This window comes from Trichomycterus rosablanca, chromosome 5 (assembly GCF_030014385.1).
Source record: "Trichomycterus rosablanca isolate fTriRos1 chromosome 5, fTriRos1.hap1, whole genome shotgun sequence".
NCBI lineage: Eukaryota > Metazoa > Chordata > Actinopteri > Siluriformes > Trichomycteridae > Trichomycterus > Trichomycterus rosablanca.
The window spans coordinates 3,040,205-3,063,146 of NC_085992.1; the positions used below are offsets into that span (position 1 = coordinate 3,040,205).

Consider the following 22,942-nt stretch of genomic DNA (forward strand, 5'->3'; position numbering starts at 1 on the left):
GTGAGAGTGAGTGTGAGTGAGTGAATGTGAGATTGAGTGTAAGGAAGAGTGAGTGAGCGTGAGTGAGAGTGAGTGAGAGCAGGTGTGAGGGAGAGTGAGTGTAAATGAGAGTTTGTGAGCGAGTGTGAATAAGTGTAAATAAGTGTGAGTGAGTGTGAGTGAGTGTAAGTTAGTGAGAGTGAGTGTTAGTGTGTGAGTGAGTGAATGTGAGATTGAGTGTAAGGGAGAGTGAGTGAGAAAGTGAGAGCAGGTGTGAGGGAGAGTGAGTAAGAGTAAGTGCCAGTAAGTTAAGTGAATGAGTATGAGTGAGTGAGATTGAATGTGAGAGCAAGTAACTTGTCCAGGTACATAAAGTATTTTGCATTTAAAAAGATTAAATGTTTTCTACAATCACTTAATTTTACTGAAGTATTACATTATTTAATGGATAACATTGCTTTGTTGAGTAAAACAAGTATAGTAATATGTAAAAGTCTTAAGCAGTCAAGAGTATTCTTCTCAAACACAAATGGTATTGTATACTTACCCAGAAGTATCAGAGGAGGACTTGCAGAGAGTGTGAGGGTCCTCTCAACATCTGCTGCAGTGGCACTTGCCTGAAGAAAACAAAAAGATTTATATCCTTAGCATAACATAGAGATTAAACATAATTTATAACAAAAGAAGACAAAAAGTAAACTCACATCTGCATGAAACAAGAGCCCGTTGGTATTCTCTCGAAAGTGCACCATAAGTAGCTGTACAAAAAAATCATTTTAAAATTAGGACGTCGCACATCCAAAAGAAAACACTAAGAACACTTCATAAACAGAAGACATGAACAATTTTCACACTATTATCAGTTTGTGTCACTATTAGCAGCAATTAAATGTGGGGGTTAGCAATAGCAAACATTAGACTACCTAAGTTAGCTAAGTGATCTATCAATGATTAATGACTCCCATACAAGGCAAAACAAAAGCAACTTATCACTGCAAGCATACTTTTTTGGCTATGGTAAAACAAGTGGTGACCAGGGGCTTTCAAAGTAATGAGGTATACCAGATGGACACTGAAAATCGCTTAAAGAAAATGCTGTATTATACCGTAATTTTAAACCGTGACGACTCAGTTATAAAATCAGGATTAGCATTAGCTGGCAAAATAGCTAGCTATTCAACTTACACTATCAAGCAGCTAACATTTGGTTAGGTTCAGTCTACAGTACATATAACTTACTTTCTTAGCTTTGTGATTTTTCTTTTCTATTTGTCAAGGACACTTTTAACAGGTAGCAAAACAAAAATTAATTAAGGTAACAATTATATTCTTAATGATGAACCACATGAGAATTAATGCAGACAAGCAGCTTTCAATGACAGTTGAGCAACTATTGAAAAAAAAATATTGTACTAATTTAACGTAACAGCTAACACCTGTTGATTTGCGTTACTAAACAAGGATTAACATTAGCAAACCAGCCAGCTCTCACATTCAAAGCCTGCTAAAACTTAATCGTGTAATACTGGTTTTCTTAGCTAGACATCTAATCTGTTAATCAATCCAAAATTCCCCACACATCAAAACATTCATTTATTTTTAGACAGTGAAGGAGTGATCCTGATGGGTTTTGAAGACAGGGGCATCTGACCGTAGGCGGGGCTGAAGACGGCTTTGAGAAAATACTGTTCTGTACTGTAAAAAGCTTTACTGGTATTCTACATCGTCAAAATACGGTAATACTGTGAATAAAGCGTTGTTATTCACAGTATTACCGTATTTAACAAAAAACATTATCTTACTGTTGCAATTTGCCTGTATTTTTACAGGAATTTTTTACAGTGTATGGTTGATCGGTGTATATGAAATAACTTCATGAATCAGCCTGAAGATCCTCACTCACTCCTACACGGTGAAGCGTGACTGGACCGAGGCGTCTCGTATTGCAGCTGAGTTCTGTGATTTCCGGCCGGGCGGCAGTAAATGATCCGAGTGTGTTTATGCAGACGGGTTTGGTCGGTCTGGTGGACTCCTCACGATGCTGTGTCTTTCTACGAGTCTTCACAGCCTTGAACGAGGTGTGTCTGTGTGCTTGCAAATCTGAGTTCGAGTTGCTGACCGGGATTTGTTTACTATATAGCACAGGTCATCCAGATCAGTGCATGATAATGTCATTTTGGCTTCTTCTTCTCTTTCGGGGCAATTGAATGTCAAAGCGGGTGATAAACTTTCTTTATCTTGGTGTATGAAAGATAGTTTCGTGCCACAGTCAGTAGTGGTCATCAGAAACGAACAATGCAAGACCATTTACATATGCGGCATTTAGCAGACGCTTTTATCCAAAGTGACTTACAATTATGACTGAACGCGATTTTGAGCAATTGAGGGTTAAGGGCCTTGCTCAGGGGCCCAACAGTGTCAACTTGGAAGTGGTGGGGCTTGAACCGGCAACCTTCTGATTACTAGTCCAATATCTTAACCACTGAGCTATCACAGCCTACACGTTTACCAAACGTTTACCAAAACAAAGTGGGGCGGGGGGCAGCACACTGACCAAATATCAACTGCCAACAACCTATTAGAGCGTACACTATATGGACAAAAGTATTTGGACACCACTTCTGATTACTGAATTCAACAGTTTAGGGAAGACTCGTTCCTGTTCCAGTATGACCGTGCTCATGTGCACGAAGCAAGATCTATACAGACATGAAGAACAGCTTGGTTCAAAGAGTGTCCTGCACAGAGCCCTGACCTCAGCCCCACTCAAAAACTTTGGAATGATTCGGAACGTCGACTGAGGCTTTCTTGACCAACATCAGTGCCCGGCCATACAAATGCTCTTTTAACTAGTTCTGCCTTCTCAGAAGATCGGCAGTTGTTCTAGCTATTTTAATAGCATTCGATTGTGAAATGGATTGAGCGTCCAAGAAGCTCACGGTCATGTGACCAAACAGTTTTTCTCCATCTTACATGCTGCTGATTGGCTGATGTGAAACTAACTGAATGGTAATCGGCTCAGGATGCTGAAAGACCCGCCTCTCGTGGGCAGTGTGACCGAACACCTTAAACCAGTTGTAGCCTAGAAGTTAAAGTACAGGACTAGTAATCGAGCCCCATAACTGGCAGGTTCCTACTGTTGGGCCCTTGAGCAAGGCCCTAAACCCTCAATTGCTTGGACTGTATACTGTCGCTTTGGATAAAAGCGTCTTCTAAATGCCGAAAATGTAAATGTTCTTATATTATAAGTAAATAAAACATACAGTATTGCCTTTTTAATGATGATTATTTTACACTATACTTCTTAAAAACAAAAGAAACTAAAATAAATTAGAAGGAATATAATTTTAACTCTTAAATAAGTTACAGCTGGTGGGGTGTTGTTGAAGAGAAGCACAAACCGAGCTCTCTGTCGTCCAGCTAATTTGATCTAAAACATTATTAGAATCAAAAGAATAAATAAATATATATGTTTATAATAATGAAAACATGTGACGCTCATATTCTACATGACAAAGGTTAAACAACACCAGAAATGTTCGGCCCTTTATTTGCTCACTGCCCTTCCTGTGGTATCTCGTGCCGCATTTCTCTCCGGTGATAAACAACAAATCCACCATGAGACCGGTGCTCTGTTTTTGCTCCATAACAGCTGAAGTCTGTTGCCATGCCTCGGTGCCTGAGTGGCCCATTTTTCCAGCTCTGGAAATCACAGCTGCCTTATCTGGGTCCAGCAGTGGGCGGGCGCTGGGGGAAAAAATTGGGTCGACGTGCCATTTGATCCATGTCAACACATGCCCAGCTGACCCTCGCTCCAAAACACACACGGTTCATTAGCAGAGAGCAGCGATGACTGGTTTTCTGGAGATGCGTCCGTTCGGCTCGCAATACACAAACGTTTATCTGTCCATATTCGCCCTGTTCTGCTTCAAGCTCTTCGTGAAGATCAGCCTGAACATCCTCACACACTTCTACGTGGTAAAGGGCAACCGGAAGGAGGCGGCTCGCATTGCAGCCGAGTTCTACGATTTCGGCCAGGGCCACAGTAAGTGATCCGAGTGTGTTTGTGCAGACTGTTTGGTGGGTCTGGTGGACTCAATCAGGATGCTGTGTCTTTCTACGAGTCTTCACAGTCTTAGCAGAGGTGTGTCTGTGCGTTTATAAATCTGAGATTGAGTTGCTGACCAGAGCTTTGTCTGTTGTTATCACAGGTCATCCATATCACTGCATGATAATGTAATGTTTCTTTTTGAGTGATTAAGTCTTTAAATAGGTGACAAGCTTAATTTATCTTGGTGTTTGAAAGACGGCAGTCGTGCCATGTTTTGGTTGGACAACGTAGCAACATCAGCAGCAAACTGAACCATTCGACTGCATCTCAAATCAAACACTTGGAGCAAATTTAGAATAAAATTATGGCAGATTTTGCATTTTATAATCAGAATATACAGGGGTTGGACAAAATAACTGAAACACCTGTCATTTTAGTGTGGGAGGTTTCATGGCTAAATTGGACCAGTCTGGTGGCCAGTCTTCATTAATTGCACATTGCACCAGTAAGAGCAGAGTGTGAAGGTTCATTTAGCAGGGTAAGAGCACAGTTTTGCTCAAAATATTGCAATGCACACAACATTATGGGTGACATACCAGAGTTCAAAAGAGGACAAATTGTTGGTGCACGTCTTTCTGGCGCATCTGTGACCAAGACAGCAAGTCTTTGTGATGTATCAAGAGCCACGGTATCCAGGGTAATGTCAGCATACCACCAAGAAGGACAAACCACATCCAACAGGATTAACTGTGGACGCAAGAGGAAGCTGTCTGAGCTTTTCACCAGAACTGTCCGTCGGGAGCTCCACAGGGTCAATATACACGGCCGGGCTGCTATAGCCAAACCTTTGGTCACTCGTGCCAATGCCAAACGTCGGTTTCAATGGTGCAAGGAGCGCAAATCTTGGGCTGTGGACAATGTGAAACATGTATTGTTCTCTGATGAGTCCACCTTTACTGTTTTCCCCACATCCGGGAGAGTTACGGTGTGGAGAAGCCCCAAAGAAGCGTACCACCCAGACTGTTGCATGCCCAGAGTGAAGCATGGGGGTGGATCAGTGATGGTTTGGGCTGCCATATCATGGCATTCCCTTGGCCCAATACTTGTGCTAGATGGGTGCGTCACTGCCAAGGACTACCGAACCATTCTGGAGGACCATGTGCATCCAATGGCGGTGCCGTGTATCAGGATGACAATGCACCAATACACACAGCAAGACTGGTGAAAGATTGGTTTGATGAACATGAAAGTGAAGTTGAACATCTCCCATGGCCTGCACAGTCACCAGATCTAAATATTATTGAGCCACTTTGGGGTGTTTTGGAGAAGCGAGTCAGGAAACGTTTTCCTCCACCAGCATCACGTAGTGACCTGGCCACTATCCTGCAAGAAGAATGGCTTAAAATCCCTCTGACCACTGTGCAGGACTTGTATATGTCATTTCCAAGACCAATTGACGCTGTATTGGCCGCAAAAGGAGGCCCTACACCATACTAATAAATTATTGTGGTCTAAAACCAGGTGTTTCAGTTATTTTGTCCAACCCCTGTATGTTATTAGCCAACTATATAAAGCATATACAGCGGGTCTGTCTGAAAACCCTACAATACACAAGAGACTAAGCAAAATGCCATTAACAGGGGGGCAACAGGGGGAAAACCAGAGCTACAGGATAATGTTCAAATGGACAAGACCATTAAAAATGAAACATTCTGGTATGAGGCAAAGCAAGAAGGCTTTGGGTTCGATTTACAGGTAGAGCGATATGGGTCCTTTTTGTCTAATGTTTGCACGTTCTGCCCATGTTTGTGTGGGTTTCCTCCGGGTGCTCCGGTTTCTCCCTTAGTCCAACGTCATGCTGTCAGGTTACTTAGAGATACTAAATTGCCCTAGGTATGAGTGTGTGTGGACTGGCAACCTGTCCGGGGTGTTTCCTGCCCACCGCGACCCTGAATAGGATAAAGAAGTGGTAAAACAGACAATAAATCAACGGTATGAAGCAAATACAACATTTAATAGTAAGGACATTACATCAGTAATCAAATGCAGAGATGGTGGATCTGTGATGCTGTGGGAGGAATTTAAAATCATCTGTCTGTGAGATGAAGCTGAGGTGTAATTCAGGTATGCAGCAGGTACATGGCTGAAAAGTTTAGGATCAGAAGAGGTGATATACGCGTATCAAGGTGAAAAGCCTTGAGAAATTGGTGGAACCTAGGCAGTTCAGAACATCACACTCAGAAACAAGGGTCCTGAACCAGCTGCCAACCTGTGACTGGAAATATGTGTCAATGGGGCTTCAACTTTGCTGCTGTGATGAGATAATAAACATGTTGCCCACTGTGGTTGATCAGATGTGATGGCTGCAACCTACACATGTAGGTTTTCATTTTCCATTGGGTGATATCTGACATGTATGGATGCTGGGCAACCTGAGACCCTTACTGAGCCATCCTGGGCTTTTTGTATGTGTTTGCTTATGTCTGCACTGCCCATAATGGGCTCCATTGCCTGAGGTCTTTGTGGACCCAGTTTGGGAACCCATGTAAACATGTTGCCCACTGTGGTTGATCAGATGTGATGGCTGCAACCTACACATGTAGGTTTTCATTTTCCATTGGGTGATATCTGACATGTATGGATGCTGGGCAACCTGAGATGAGCAACATGAGCCATCCTGGGCTTTTTGTATGTGTTTGCTTATGTCTGCACTGCCCATAATGGGCTCCATTGCCTGAGGTCTTTGTGGACCCAGTTTGGGAACCCATGTAGACTTTGTATTGAGTTTCCCAAGCCCACACTGCTCAAAGTCTGCTAATGAACTGCAACATAGGTCCTGAGAACCAGGGTTTGATCCTCGCTTGTTGTCACTTTCATTGGGTTTCTCATGTTCTCCTCTTCTCAAACTTGTCTGGGTTTTGTCTCAAGATGCTCTGGTTTCTTCCCATCTTCCAAAAATGAGTGTAAGTGAGTGAGTGAATGTGTGAGTGTCTGTTGCAACACGATGGATAGACATCCTATCTGTGGTGTGTTATGAGCAGTGGTAGCTTACTGGACTGGTATTGGACAGGTAATCAGAAGGTCGCAGTGCAGTTTTAGCCTAGCGGTTAAGGTACTGCGGACTAGTAATTGGTGGTCGCTGGTTCAGGACTAGTTGCTGGTTCAAGCGCCACCACTGCTCAGTTGTCACTGTTGGGCCCTTGAGCAAGGCTCTTAACCCTCAGTTGCTTAGACTGTATACTGTCACACTTCTATAAGTCGCTTTGGATAAAACTGTCTCCTAAAATACTGCAAATGTAAAGGTACAGTTGCTGGATCAAGTCTCATCATCACAAGTTATCACTGCTGGACCCCTGAGCAAGATTTTTAACCCTCCGTTTCTTTAATTAAAGTCACTTCGGGTAAAACAAAAGTGTCTGCTAAAAGCTGTAAATGTAAATTCTTGCTTCAGAGTGCTACCGGACACGCCGCTACCCTGACCAGGATAAAGTGGTTACATTTTTCGCAAGATTTTAATTCATGTGTGTATTACAGTATTTTGAATATATTTGGCACACACCAGTCCCCCTTTTTTTTTGTAAATAGGCGCTCACAGGCGCGCTCCCGCTGTCTGGCTGGCTTGTGCGCGCTCTCGTTTCTGTCCCCGGTGCGCGCCCCCGTTCCCATTATAGCACAAACAGACATGCCCGAAGTTCCCGACACGGATCAGTCCGGTAACACCGCAAGGAAGAGAAAATCCGACCGTTCAGATGAGTTATTCTACAGAAAGAGATCTCGCTGGGGGATTTTAACCAGTCAGGGTGAGTGGAGATGATTTTCATTCACGCTGTCACTTCTGCACTTATTCAGTAGTCTGTTATTCATCAAGTGTGTGTGAATTTATCTACACGATCCTGGAAACACTCAAATTAATCGACTTAATTAATAATCATGACAACATGCAGCTTTGGTCAGGATGGATGAAGGAGGACGAGGTGTGTTATACAATAACAACAACATCAACGCAACCCAGCATGGTTCAGCTGATATGGAAAGCCTACAGGCTCAAAATCCTCCCATTCTCTCTCTCTCTCTCTCTCTCTCTCTCTCTCTCTCTCTCTCTCTCTCTCTCTCTCTCTGTCTCTCAGTTTTTTTCAATTCAGTTCAATTTGCTTTATTGACATGACAAATTTACATATTTGTATTGTCAAAGCATACATATAGTATATATAAATCAGGGCTCTCAAGTTTTCAAGTTTGCTTGGAGAGACATCCTCTTAAGGTCTACTATTCAAACGAACACTTTAACCGGCAGGTATAGGTCTTATACAAAGAGTATGGAAACTATAGTAACTAATGAAAGAATAAAATAAATTAAGATATTACCTAGGGTGACTATATTTTGGTTTTTAAAAAAGAGGACGCCTGGTTCGGGGAAGGAAGGGGGGGGGGGGGGGTATTTCATGTCGTTGGTGATACCATGGTAATGTGTATGGGGTCGAGGTTTAAATAGTTGACAAATGAGTCAGTAACCATCCAGCTGTGTTACTGAACTTTAATAAATGTACAGCTGCTCTTTAACAAGGGCCTTTATGGTCAGATCATCTTATTCCTTCACATTCAGCGTTAAGCCCTAAACAATAATAACAACAAATTAAAAAAAAAGTTGTCACCTATAAATAAAAATCCCTTTATTTTTTAGTTTCTTTGATGTACAGTATTGTACAATCGTATCAGACGACTTATTAGGAGTGTTTTTCACTTTAACTTGCTCCCATCGGTAGAAACCCAGCAGTAAGATGTGTCTTCTAGTGCTTGCTGAGCAATTTCTACATTATGCAGCAGCATCACGGTGTTGATATAGTGATGGGAATTATGGCTCTTTGAAGGGAGTCGGATCTCTTGGCTCGGTTCCTTTTAAAGAGCCGTTCAAAAAATGACTCTTCATTCTTCGGGAGGCGCTACTGGGTATACTATAAGACAGCCCCGATATTAATATCACTTTTACTGATGGAAGCAGAATGCGTGGATTACAATCGATAAGAACTGCGCAAAAATAAAAATATATATTATAACAGCTCCCTGAGGCGCGACTCGGTTCCTTTCGTTCATTTCAAAGAGCCGTTCAATAGAATCGGATCGTTCATGAACGACTCATCACTAGTTGACAAGAGCCTCTGTGTTAGTACGTGCACGTGAAAATCAGACTTATTTTAACAAAACAGATGCACTCCTAAAAAGACCTAAAAACAAACCAATGCAAAAACATACACACAGAACGGCGAGTGCAGACTAGAAATTAATCATTTCTTAGAGTGAGAAATGCCATGTGTGAGCGTGTGAGCTTTTTGAATGCGTGTGTCTCACGCTCAGTGCGTGAGACTTGAGAGCCCTGATATAAATATTAACAAAAAAAGAACAGGTATATACATAGAAAAAATGGTAAGAAAATATTCATTATGTAATAAAACAATTGTTCACACAAAAAAAGAAAATATCATTATGTGTGTGGCGTGGTGTGTGATGTGTGTGTGGTGGGTGATATGTGTGATGTGTGTGTGTGGTGTGTGTGTGGTGGGTGATGTGGGTGTGTGGTGTGTGTGGTGTGTGTGTGGTGTGTTTGTGGTGGGTGTGTGATGTGTGTGTGTGATGTGTGTGTGTGGTGGGTGTGTGATGTGTGTGTGTGGTGTGTTTGTGGTGGGTGTGTGAGGTGTGTGTGTGTGGTTTGTGTGGTGTGTGTGTGGTGGGTGTGTGATGTGTGTGTGGTGGGTGTGTGATGTGTGTGTGGTGGGTGTGGTGTGTTTATTAGGCTAATCCACCACCATGGTGTCCCAGGGTTTGAGTCTCAAGTTTGTGCTTTTTGCTGCAGCAAGAGCGACTCCTACTGTCTACTCAGGGCGCTAGTACAAAAAGAATATGGAGGGATTGGCATGGTCCTCTGTACCAGATAAAACCCCACAGTAGCTTCACACGTGTTGGAGGAGGCATGTGCTAGTCTGTGGTCCTTCTTGGTCAGCATGGATGTCATGCGACAGGCAGAGGTTGCCAGACGACACAGGAATCACCCAGTTTACGTACCTACTTAAATTTACGGTTCATATAGAGTATATACTAAGTTAATTTGTGCACCTTTAGGGTGTTGGGGGGTGGATATGAGTACCCACAGATATTGGAATAATAAGATTAAACTCAGATGGTTGGACCATAGGTATGTGCTTCCCCCAAATAGATTCAATTACATTATAATTAATTATAAGTCAATTACAAGCAACAAAAACACAGTTTCAAACAGTCAAAAGTTTACATACACTCAATGGAGACATGAATTTCTCCAAATCAAAAAAGAAAGATTAGACAATGTTTATTTATTGCCCCAATGTTTTTGGAATACCTGCTGGGTCCAAATATACAAACAGCAACTTGATGATTAATTGGTCCTTATTAATTAGTTCCTTATTAGTGATTTTAACTGACTGCAGTTGATGGCTCATATGAATACGACTAACTTGACTGAATCCATTAAAATCTACATTTGCCAATTGTCACCTTGAGCTTAAAGGCTGCCATGAAGGAAATAAATCACTGCTCTCGTCTTATTCATATCAGCTGGGACATAAATAAGTACATAAAACAGTCATAAAACAGTCATAAATCCGTCATTTGCAAATGACCTGTATTATTTTTTTATGAGCTGTATTTTTTATTCGGGGTGTGTTGCTGCATAGAGCCTAGTGCTTTCGGGGAAGGGGGGTTGGACTTTGGAATTTAATAAAATTAAAAACAGTATTGTTTGTATGTATATGTACAATGTCTAGTCGGCAGCGTATGTTGCTCCAAAATGCTGACATATTAGTGTTGGTAACAGAATGTCCTTTGGTAACATGAGGATGGTCCTTTTCCTCCTGTATCTTTCCTAACCAGGGTTTTTTTAATATTACCGTGCCCATGTGGTCATATTCATTTCAGAAGAATGTCAGGTTTTGATGCGTCGTCGTCTGAGTGATCGAAGGTCACAGGAGTTGAATAATGTTGTTTGGCAACGTCCTTTATGCACAGATATTTCTAAGATCTTCAGAATCTTGTAATAATCTTATAGACTGGCGCCCAAGCGGCGCAGCTGGATATTCCGCTTGCACACCAGCACCGACTTTCTGAACTCCTCGGTTCGAAACTTGGTGTTGCCACCGGCTGGCTGGGTGCCATCTAGCGGGCATAATTGGCAGTGCCTGCAGCAGATACTAATTGGCCATCATATCTGCAGGGTGGGGGCCGGACTATGTGTGGGTGGGTGGTTCCTTCATACGCTGTGTAAGGACCATGATTGTGCAGAATGCATGGGCGTGAAGAGGTCTGTGCACGTGTCGAAAAAATAATAAAATAATAATAATAATCTTATAGACTGTAGATTAATAAAAAATGAAATATCAACATTTATTATTTTTGCTAAATATCGAACCCCGAACCATCGTATGATTGAGCCTTCTGTTAATGATTCTGTTATACCGAATCATGATATCACACCTGCGGTACATTCTAAAATAGGTGTTTCTAATTACTCCTTAAACTTCCCAGTTTTGAATTTCCACTATCCAATGTTTTTGGAATGTGCTTAAAATTCAGAAGTAACCAACGTTTTTAGAATTTGAACTGTACACACAAAGAGCTTGATGACCTGCTAAATCAAAATAATTGTTTAACCGGGGTCAACTCCAAACAACACCGCACCAAACAAGGACTGCTTGACATTAATTAAGAATCTTGACCTTCAGTTGGTAAGTGGATTGTCAGGACTGGAGAAGCGTTGGAACATTCAGACTGAATTGAAGAGCGTTTCTGTTTATAATGCTCCGGCGATTGGCGTCCTCGCTCGCTCTGAGCGCACCAGCGGATTTTCTGTAACCAGTTTGGGGGAGGGTATGGGAACTGTTATATTTAGTTCAGGACATCTGAACCTGTTTGGCAGTTGTAGTGCCAGTGTAGCTAAAATAAAGAGGTTCTTCAACGTGCTGCAGCAAAACAGGCTAACAGCACGTCATCCATCAGACTCGGGTCTAGTTTAACTTCCACAACAATCACAAAAAAATAAAATAAACTACGGAATGGAACTTGTGTTACTGGGAAATATGATTTATTCCATATATTTGTATACTATATATACACACAAATATGCCACATTATCAGCTTCACCTATGCAGAGGGGGGCGTAGAGTGAGGGCGATTCTAAGGGCCTGTGACTGACAAGGGCACTAAAAATGATTACAGTATTGGGTATTTTTGCCGGTTCCAAGCCCAGATAAAAACACAACAGGTTGTGTCAGGAAGGGTATCTGGCTTAAAAACTGTGCCGAATCAGGTATGCAGACCAAAATAATCCACTGTGGTGACCCCTGAATACCCCTGTGTTAGATTTTCAGGGTGGGTGGAACCCAATTTGGTCTCTTTTCAAAGAGCCCAAAAACACTGACAGGACCCCTGCAAGCCGTAGCCTAGTGGTTAAGGCACAGGACTAGTAATCCAAAGGTTGCTGGTTCAAGCCCCACCACTGCTAGGTTGCTGCTGTTGGGCCCTTAAGCAAGGCCCTTAACCCTCAGTTGCTCAGACTGTATACTGTAATATAAGTCGCTGGATAAAGGCATCTGCTAAATGCCGAAAATGTAAATGTTGTATGCCAGGTTGATAATGACTGGATCACCTGAACTCAATAATTAGGAGTAGTGTCTACATACTTTTGGGCATGTAATGTTTATTTTGTGCTGTGTTTGAACCACTGGCTTCTCAGCATTAAAAGACAGGTTTCATGATCGTACACCATCTTTATGACTTTATTTATAATGTAATTATGTTGTGTTTAAACAAGAGACACTTTGCTATTAGATGATGACGCTACATAAGAAAGGTGAGGGTTGTTGGATCGGGGCCACACCGGTAGAGATTTCCGTTCAAATTTATGGAATTTAGTGGACACTTTTATCCGAAGCAATTTACAATTATGACTGAATACAATCCAAGCTGAGGAGCCTAACAGTGGCAACCTGTTTGTGTTAGAGTGTGAACCAGCAACCTTCCGATTACTCCTGGTTGCCGATGGTTCTGCATTCGGGCTTCTTAACTAAATGTCTTTTTTTTTTTTAACTGTCTTTATTTTAGTTTAACGTGTTTTAAATGAGGTGCCGTACCCGACTGATCCTCTTGAATGTGTGACTATTTGAAAGCTCTTTATCATGCTATATAATCAATCCCAGAGTTCTTGGCTAAGTGTAGGTGACAGAAATGCTTTTACTTTCAGGCTGTCATGTCGTATACGTATCAGTGGATCGATGTTCCTTGGGGAGATGGAGACCTAGGTACGTACAGTGCAGAAACTCTCTCTCTGATCAGATCTGTAGGAAGGAAGGGTTAGACTTGTGCAAGGTTTAGCATTTGCATGTGGTAAATACCAGATGGTGGTACGGCCGGGTCAAGCTCTCGCTATATATAGTTCTAGTCAAAGGACATAAGTACATACAGTGAGGGGAAACACGTATTCAACCATGTTTGTGTTTGCTATTTAGTATACCTGCAGTACATACTGTATATCGATTACTGATGCTGATATATTTATCAACGTTTATCGCATATAAAAAACATAAATACATGCAGACTTTGTTTCTTTAAATCTAAACTAAAAACGTATGCTTTTATTAATAAATGTCAGACAAAAGTACATTTTAAAATGCAGCTTTAGCAATTCTGTGTTTTTGATAAGTTGCTGCTAGATGGCTGATATGTGCTTGCTATGGTATTTCAGGTGGTTGCTATGATGTTGCTAAGTGGTTGTGATGGTATTTCAGGTGGTTGCTAGAGTTTTGTTCAGTGGGCTTTAAGGTGTTGCTAGTTGATTGTCATCAATGTATTATAGCATTACAGGTGGATGACCTGGTATCCCAGGTAGTTGGTAGGGCGTTGCTAGCTACCACTAGGAGAAAAGTAAATCAACGATTAAGATACTGGACTGTAAATTGGAAGGTTACTGGTCCAAGCCCCGCCACCAACAAGAGCCCCTAATGTAATACAGTGCTAAACATGCCTCTGTCCCAACTTTTTAGACTATGGCGCAGGCATCAAACTCAAAAATGGTTCAAAATACAGCTAATCAGTAAAAATATTGGAAATAGTTTCTTTACATTTTAGTCATTAAATAAGATTCAAGTGAATTGTGACATCACAGATTCCTAGCTTTAGTGCATGGTACTGAGTGTCCCAACTTTTCTGGAAATTAGGTTTGTAATGGTCCTTCCACATCACTTCATTGATGGATGTTAGTAAGTCTGCATCTTGTACTCCAAAGTTCATCCAAATATCTTGCAGGCCACCCAAGAAAGCAGAAGGTCCATGTTAAGTCTGGTTCCCCTTAGGGTTTGGGTTTTGTTTGTTACCACTGTGGCCCTACGTTGTTCATTTGGGATTTTGGACCTGCATTTCTATAAGGCTCTGAAGAGACGTCGTTTTTAAAATGCTATACACATACATTTCACTTGACCTACTGTCCATAGACATTTTTTAGCACAGGGGCCCAACCATAAGCAGTGACAGGAACATGTTATCAGTCAGTGTGAATCAGATCCTATAAATATAATCTCAGCACGTCCTGAACGATACATTACGCTTCTCTTTTTTTCAGTATCAGCTGCTGATAAAAAATATTAGGACTAGTACTAGGGTTAGGGCCCTGTAAAGACCCCTAGATTTACTCAACACTAGAATTATTAATTTTTCAGTCAACAGTTTGAGGAATGTGTTTGACTGTTCCAGTATGACTTGCAGGAAGCGAAGTCCATTCAGATGATTTAACAACTTCGGTGTGGATGAACGTCATTGGCCAGCACAGAGCTTGAAAACCCACTAAACACCCTTGTGATGATTTAAAACTCTGATTGCATCAGTGCCTGATCTTACAAATATTCAGCACAAATTCCCACAGACATACTTCAAAGTAAATTCTGGACCCCAACTGCAGTGGCTGAACAGAATCAAAACACGACGCCAAAAGAACTTTTACTTAAACTGGGTGACTCGAAATAAAACAATAAAATTAAAGGAAAATAAATTTTCAGTTATGCTACAGACTCGTTGGCCGCTTCGGTAATGTGTGGCTAATTAATTTTCCAGGTAACTTAGCAATGATAGCTCACATTAGTGATGACTTACACTCGCAAATCAGCCTGTTTTCACCAAAAAATATTTTCTTCTTCATACAATAACTGACAATTTCAATTAGATCCAATAAACAATTGATACTTATTTCCACAATTGCAGTTCCAGCACAAAATGGCATTGCTGTTAGCTGTACATGCCCAAGACAGACCTGTTATAAAGACTTAGCTGAAGTGAAATCCAGTGGTACATTAAGTGTAATAATTAGATTGTGATTATTATCTTGATTTGATGATTCAATTGATGATTCAATTGATTGTGATTATTTATATTTTTTACATCACTGTATTGCAGATGACATTTGGAATACTTCTGAATAGTTGGGGCTAGGGTTGCCAACCGTCTCGTAAAATACGGAATCGTTTCTTATTTGGAAACTAAACATCATGTTCCGTATTGAACTGATACAGGACGCGCTTTGTTCCGTATTTTTATCAATGAGAGAGAAATGCTGCAGATTAGACTGAGACAGGGTGATATGAATGAAACAGAAGGAAACCGCCACTACCGTGGGAATTAGAAAGCATTTGGTTATTTTTTAAGTAGTATTCACTTTTAGTCTTAGTAACACCGTGTGTGGTTTGGTTATATCAGCGTAACGACCTGTTTATTACACCGCTGTTTGAGTAGCGCAGTGGGTAGAGCGCATATTTTTCCGCCCTAGGTTCGAATCCGGCTTAGGGCGAAACTACAGTAACACAAGCAGGGCCGGCGCTTTGGGGGCGCTGGGGTGGGCATTAGCCCCCCATCCCCAGATTTTCTCACTGCCCCCCTAAGCAACGCAGTCCACAACCGGGGCTGCATGTCAGTGTGAAGATGGATTATGTAAAAATGTTGTTGCACTATTGAGAGAAAATGTTACATGATGTTCTTTATGTTGTTTTGCCTAAAATATTATTCTGATTTATTATTATAAAGAATGAAAATATAAGTTAAACAGTCTAAATAAAACATTTTGATAATTTTCCTATGATGGTATAAGACCCGTTATAATTTTTATAGGTGCAACCCTAACCACCTACCCCCCGCTCCCGCTCAGGTAAACACCCGCCATCTCACCCCCAACCCTATGCCTTCTGCCAACCCAGGGTGTTCCTTATTTCCAGTTCTGAAAGTTGGCAACCCTAGTTGGGGGGGCTGATCATGGCCTTGCTTTTATTACCAAAAGTTATCAGAAACGGACCTCCGACAACACTGATCACATTCAAGTAATAAGTAATATTTCTTTATTTATCTTTTAGTGAGATCTCCTCATTACTGACCACCTTACAAACAAGGCTGACTAGTGAAGACTCGATCCTCGAGTTGACTTGACATCCAGGTTATATAGCGCTAATGAGCGCGCAAGCACCTGGGACTTGTAGTTCTTTTAGAATTACTGTCAGCCGTCCTGCGCTGCCTCTGCTGGTGGAGGAAGGTGTCGCAGGCCGGTTCGTTACAGCTACAGCATCAACCCACGGCCGTGATCCTGAATTCAACATTTGGGGGGTTAGATCACCAACTGACGGGAACACTGACGGATCATAACATTAGGGAAAGCTAGTGAGCGGGATATGATTTTTTATTTTGGCCATGAGGTTGTTTGGTGAGAATGGTGTGTGTGTGTGTTTGTTGTGTGTATAGCTTTGATATTTAAGCCTAATTGGAGCTTGTAAAGGTGAAATAGCTAACACACAAGGATTGACCCTTTGTGTGTGTCCTGTGATGGACTGGTGACCTGTCTTTGGCATTTCCTGACTTTTGCACAATGAATTGGACCCACCCTGACCCTGACCAGGACATATCGGGGATAAAACAAGCAATACATGAAGGAATTAAAGCATCAAAAGGTGAAATAGAAATGCTGTAGTACAAGAATTAACCCTTATTTGTTTGTGTGTGTGTGTGTGTGTGTGGCTTTTAGGCTCATGGGCTGATCGTTCTCCGCTCCATGAAGCTGCAAGCCAGGGACGCCTACTGGCCCTCAGGACCCTACTCACACAGGTGCGCGCGCGCGCACACACACACACACACACACACACACACACACACACACACACACACACAGTCAAGGCCTTTTTATGGAGTTTTGCAAAGATGGTTGTCTATTCAACAGGTCCTCATACCTCTGAACAGGACTTTTGTAGCTTTTTTATTGTGACTACTGGGTTCTTTTCTGACCTCCCTGACCAAGCCCCTTCATTCCCGGATAGGAAATTTAGCCTTGTGGCAACTCTAGGAAGGTTTAGGGTTGTGCCAAACTTCTTAGACTTGATGTTTGAAGCCACCACGGTCCTGAAAACATATTAAGCCTAGATACTGATAAGCCTAGATAAAATATTGTTTTATTTCCTTGCCCTGATCTTTGACTTGCCACAATTTTTTGATCGTATAGATCTACAGACAGTTTTTTGAGCCTTGTGTGAGTTCTACCACACATATGTGCTAAAACAGTTTAAAGGCATATAATTATTTTTATTTAATTTATTTTTTCACACCGCTTAGCAATTGATGTGGCAGAAACACCTGAACTCAGTAAGAAGAAGGGGTGTCCACATACTTTTGGCTGCACTGTGTTTACACTGTAAAATTGGGCGGTTACAGTGCTGTCTCCAGTTTAAATACCAGGTTTTTGCTCACTGGTGCGCTGCATGGATTCCACTGTGTGTTCTTGCTCAGGGTTACAGTGCGAATCTGGTGACCATCGATCACATAACTCCTCTGCACGAGGCGTGTTTGGGGGATCATGTCGCGTGTGCCAGGGCGCTCATCGAGGCCGGAGCTAACGTAAGTCACTGTTACGTTCTGACATCTGGATCACAAGATCAGGTACTGCAGTGTGTACAGAGCTCTGTACTGAACATGTGTGTGTGTGTGTGTGTGTGTGTGTGTGTGTGTGTGTGTGTGGGTGTGTGTGTGTAGCTTAATGCTACCACTATAGACGGCGTGACCCCGCTGTTTAATGCCTGTTCTGCAGGCAGTGCACAGTGTTCAGAGGTGCTGCTGGAGCACGGTGCCAACCCACAACCCGAGCCATGCCAACCCTCACCCATTCACGAGGCTAGCAGCAAAGGTGATTTCTGCTCCTGTATTATTATTATTATTCTTGTTTTTATTTTTTGTATTATTATTATTGTTACTGTTTAATAATAATAATAATAAAAATAACTAGTGTTATTATTATTATTTGTATTATTATGATGATTTATTATTGTTATTATTATTAATTATACAATTAGTATTATTGTTACTGTTTAAAAAAAAATAAAAAAAATAAACAACTACTATTGCATTATTGTTTTTGTTGTTATTATTATCATAATTATTATTATTATTAATAAAATAATGACTATTATTTTCAATGTTACTGTTTTAATAATAATAATATTAAAAACAACTAGTATTTTCATTATTATTGTATTGTTATTATAGTTGTTTTTCATTATTTGTATTATTGTTTTATTATTTATTGTTTTATTGTTGTTATTATTATTATTACTATTATTATTATTATTATTTTAATAATAATTAAAAAAATAATAAATTGTATTTATAAAAATAAATTGTAACAAGTATTATTATCATTTTTGTTGTTGTTGGTAATTGTTTTATGATTGTAGTTCTTTATTATTATGATTATTATTATTTATATAGTTTAAATAATAATAGTAATAATTATTATTATTACTTATATTGTTGATATTATTGTTAGTATTGTTTTCATAACAGTTACAACAAGAATAATAATTAGTATTGTTGTTATTTTGATTATAATTATTGCTTTTGTTATTATTACTGTTATTATTAATTTATGATACTATTTTATTGTGATTATTATTAATACTGTTACTATAGTTATTGTTTTAATAACAATAGTTAATGTTATCATTATTATTGTATTATCACTATAGTTATTTTTAATTATTATTATCATTATTATTTGTTTTTAATGTTTAATTGTTGTTATTTTACATATTTATTCAGCAGCATGATCAGCTCTGATGTAATTCCTGTAAATACGATCTCTCAGGTTACAGGAATAAAATATGTTATTTTTAGGTCGGTCGGCGTGTGTGGAGGCGTTGATAACGTGGGGGGCCGACGTGGACTATGACATTCCTCACCTGGGAACGTCGCTCTACATCGCCTGCGCCTCCCGGGAGCTGCAGTGCACGCGCAAACTTCTAGATGGAGGTAAGCAGGAACCAGATCTTTTATTCATCATGTACTGATAACATAGATCTAATCTTTGTTAGACCTCGCATTATAATACTCATTGTCGGCTGTTGAACCCATTTTAGGTGCCAATGTGCAGAAGGGGCGTTTCCTGGACACCCCGCTTCATGCGGCGGCACAGAAAGACTGCCCCGGTATCATCAACGTGCTGCTGGAGTTCGGCGCCAACATCAACGCTCGAAACCTGGAGCTGCAGAGACCGGTGGAGACAGCGCCCCCTAGCAGCCAGGCAGAGTGCATGTTACTGCACTACGAAGGTACGGATTTCGTGTCTGGTTTTATTTAACAGAGAAAGTTAATCTAACGTTAATAATATTCATAACACTGCGTTCACTCCCACAGTGTTTCTTTATTTAGAATTATTTTGTACATTTTTGCTTTGCTGGCAATCTAGTATCTTCGAGTGCATGCTGTCGTTACACAAAAGAGAGAACATACCAAATACATAGACATTCTGAAATTGATGTACATTTTTCAATTATCTAAATTGTCACTTATATTTATATGCTGATTACATGATTTATAATGAAGAGTATTGTATAAAATCAAGACAAATGCAGAATAGAAGCTTCTCCTTTACTGCTGCACACCCCAACCCTGACTGAGAAGGCACGTACCTAACACACGCCCCCTCCGGCACATGTATCAGCGAACCACTTCTTTTTACCTGCCCCAGGCAGATTCACACAGGGATCAGGATCGCATATGGAGAGTCAGGCACTGCTCTCCATTATTCATAATCTAAGTGCAGCGCCTTGACCAGCCAGCAGAGGCCGCAATTGCAGCAGCAAATGAGCCAATCGCGTCTGTGTATGTGCCTGGTCGACTGATAGCATATCTGAGATTTAAAGCACCGGTGGGCTAGCGTGTTTTACCACTGCCCTGCCCGATCACCCAATATAGGGCTTTTTAACCAGTGAGCTTGGACGTTTAGCCCCCACTGTAGGAGTATGTATGTAAACTTTTGAGCTCAGCTGATCTTCTGCGTTCTTCATGTGTGTGCAGTTACGCCGCGCTCTCTGAGCGAGCTGTGCCGGTTGAGTATCCGGGAGTATTTGGGTCGTACGAGGCTGCACCTCATCCCTCAGCTCAGACTGCCCACTTTGCTCCACAGATTCCTGCAGCACAGATAGACCTGTCTGTCTGTCTCCACGTGTCTTTTTGTCTTCTGTCTACGTCTCTCTTTGTTTTCTTTATTAATGCTCAGTATTAGTGACACTGTAAACATTTGGGTTGGAATTTATTTAATAAAAACGCAGTGTGTAGCACACATAACCTGTCTGGCCAAAAGTATGTGGACACCTGACTGTGAGCTTGTTGGACGGCCGATTCCAAAACCATAAACTCTACAACCCTCCACTGCTGACTGAGGAGCGCCGAAACTGACACACGCCCCCTCCAACCATAAACGCTATAGTTAGTATAGACCGCATTTACTGTTCTGGAGTGGCTTTACATAAAATTGTGAAATGAATCCCATATTTATTGCTAAAATAACTACACTACATGGTATCTGTGTACTTTTGGCCATACGGTGTATGTTTCTGTTCACTATGATTTAAATTTCCCTCAGTCCCGCACTTTCTAGCATGATTTTTACCAATGCTGCCTTCACATGCTCATCAGATTGTTAGAAATGACTGTTTTTCAACTCGAATGCAGCACTAACAAAACCTCACGATCGAATCTATATTACTGCTGCCTGGTACCATCTTTTAAAACAGCTTTTGAGGTCTTTTAGAAACTCCATCCGGCCCCCAACAAGAAAAGTTTGGACACCTCTATTCAATCCAGTGTTTATGGCCAAACACAGGGTTTCTTAACCACTGGGCCAGGGACCACAAGTCAGCATCGTAGTGCCCGCTTGTCGTCCGAGGATCTCTACCATCGCACAGTGCACGCTGGTAGATCGCGTCTCAGTTAAACAGGTCAACGTGATTGACATGAAATGTGGCCACTGTTTCTTTAATTTGCAGTTTGTTACCACAGCTACGCCTCAGCCCGCCTAAAGTACCGCTAATCTACAACGTTTTCATTTATCAGTAGCCAGTTTGCACCATTTTTGCATTTTTCCTTTTGTAACCTGCACTGTTTGTGAAGATGAGGGCGCAACCAAGCATGAAGAAACCAAAAACGCTTCGATTTGGGCAAGAACGCTGCAAAGACGGCTGATTCGTTCATATGTGGAAGAAGCTGTCGGATAAATTTTAACCCTACAATCTGACATTCATATGAAGTCAAGCGTCTCTGCTGGATGATTTTAGAACTCGCTGGCTGAGGAAAAATATCCAAACATGAAAAAATGTGCCACATATTTGACAGCATTTTTTGGATGAACCTACTTATGTCAATCAGCCTAGTAAGTCTAAATATCGGTCCACCCTTACTAATGAACACTTGAAAGCTGCTTGAGATTTGGCATCAGCAGCTTCTGTCCAGACTGCATAAATCTGGCCGACACCATTCAGTGCAAATCATCAGAATAAGGTCAGTGTGATGCTGAATATCAATATATGCAGCTAAAGCGCATTTAAAAAAGTGCTAAATCTAAAAAGTAGATCACGATGACCTGTCGACTGAAATAGTAGGTCTCAAGCCACGAAAGTATGGGCACCCCTGATCTGTACACTGGAGAAGGCTGTAATTTCAAGTTAGCTTTCAAGTCACTCACATTGAGGCTGAATCTCATGTAACAGCATTGATTTACCACATTTACTGGCTTTTCTTCATGTCTTTATAGAGCTTTGCTTTGCGCACAGGGGCACAGTCATGCTGGAACAGGAAAGTACTCTCCCTAAACTGTTGATGCATCCTTGAAATATTTGATATATTACACCTGTTAGCAGTTGTTATGGCTGAAAAATGCTGAACTCAACAATAAGGAGGGTCGTCCATACATGTCAGACAGGTGTAGGGCGTTTAAAAACACCATTCCAGAGGTTAGAAGAAGATATACTTTATTTGTCATATATACATATACATGTGTACAGTACAATGAAATTCTTTCTTCGCATATCCCAGCTTGTTTGGAAGCCGGGGTCAGAGCGCAGGGTCAGCCATCGTACGGCGCCCCTGGAGCAGACAGGGTTAAGGGCCTTGCTCAAGGACCCAGCAGTGGCTGCATAGCAGAGACTGGATTTGAACCGCCAATCTTCCGGTTGACAGCCCAAAGCTCTACCTACTAGGCTACCACTGTCCCATAGGTGATATTAAACAACACATTTTATCCCAGAAGACTTTTTCTGTCACGCCCCCCTTTGGTAGATGAAAAGGTAGATGCCTGTCAAATACCTCTCCATTCTGTAAATCTAGACCATACTTTCGTGGCTTGAGATCTACTATTTCAGTCGACAGGTTATCATCGATCTACTTTTTAAGGTCGGCCTCATAATTTTTCAAAAAAGCTTTGAAGCTTTTTAAATGCGCTTCAGTTCCTGTATTGATGTTCAGCTTTACAGGGCAAGTGACTGAAAAATCACACTGACCTCATTCTGATGATTTGCTCTGAATAGTATCAGTCAGGTT

The 22,942-nt window shown here is 41.2% G+C and overlaps 1 protein-coding gene across 1 annotated transcript; it reads left to right on the forward strand.

Moving 5' to 3' along the window:
* The first annotated feature begins 3,828 nt into the window (after positions 1-3,828).
* On the forward strand, positions 3,829-20,984 carry asb5b (ankyrin repeat and SOCS box containing 5b). The gene is made up of 8 exons (XM_062995388.1): positions 3,829-4,024; positions 7,702-7,830; positions 17,106-17,185; positions 17,861-17,968; positions 18,104-18,254; positions 19,241-19,375; positions 19,483-19,674; positions 20,423-20,984. The coding sequence occupies exons 1-8, from the start codon at positions 3,829-3,831 to the stop codon at positions 20,548-20,550; spliced, it is 1,119 nt and encodes a 372-aa protein (XP_062851458.1). The 3' UTR covers positions 20,551-20,984.
* Positions 20,985-22,942: the final 1,958 nt, after the last annotated feature.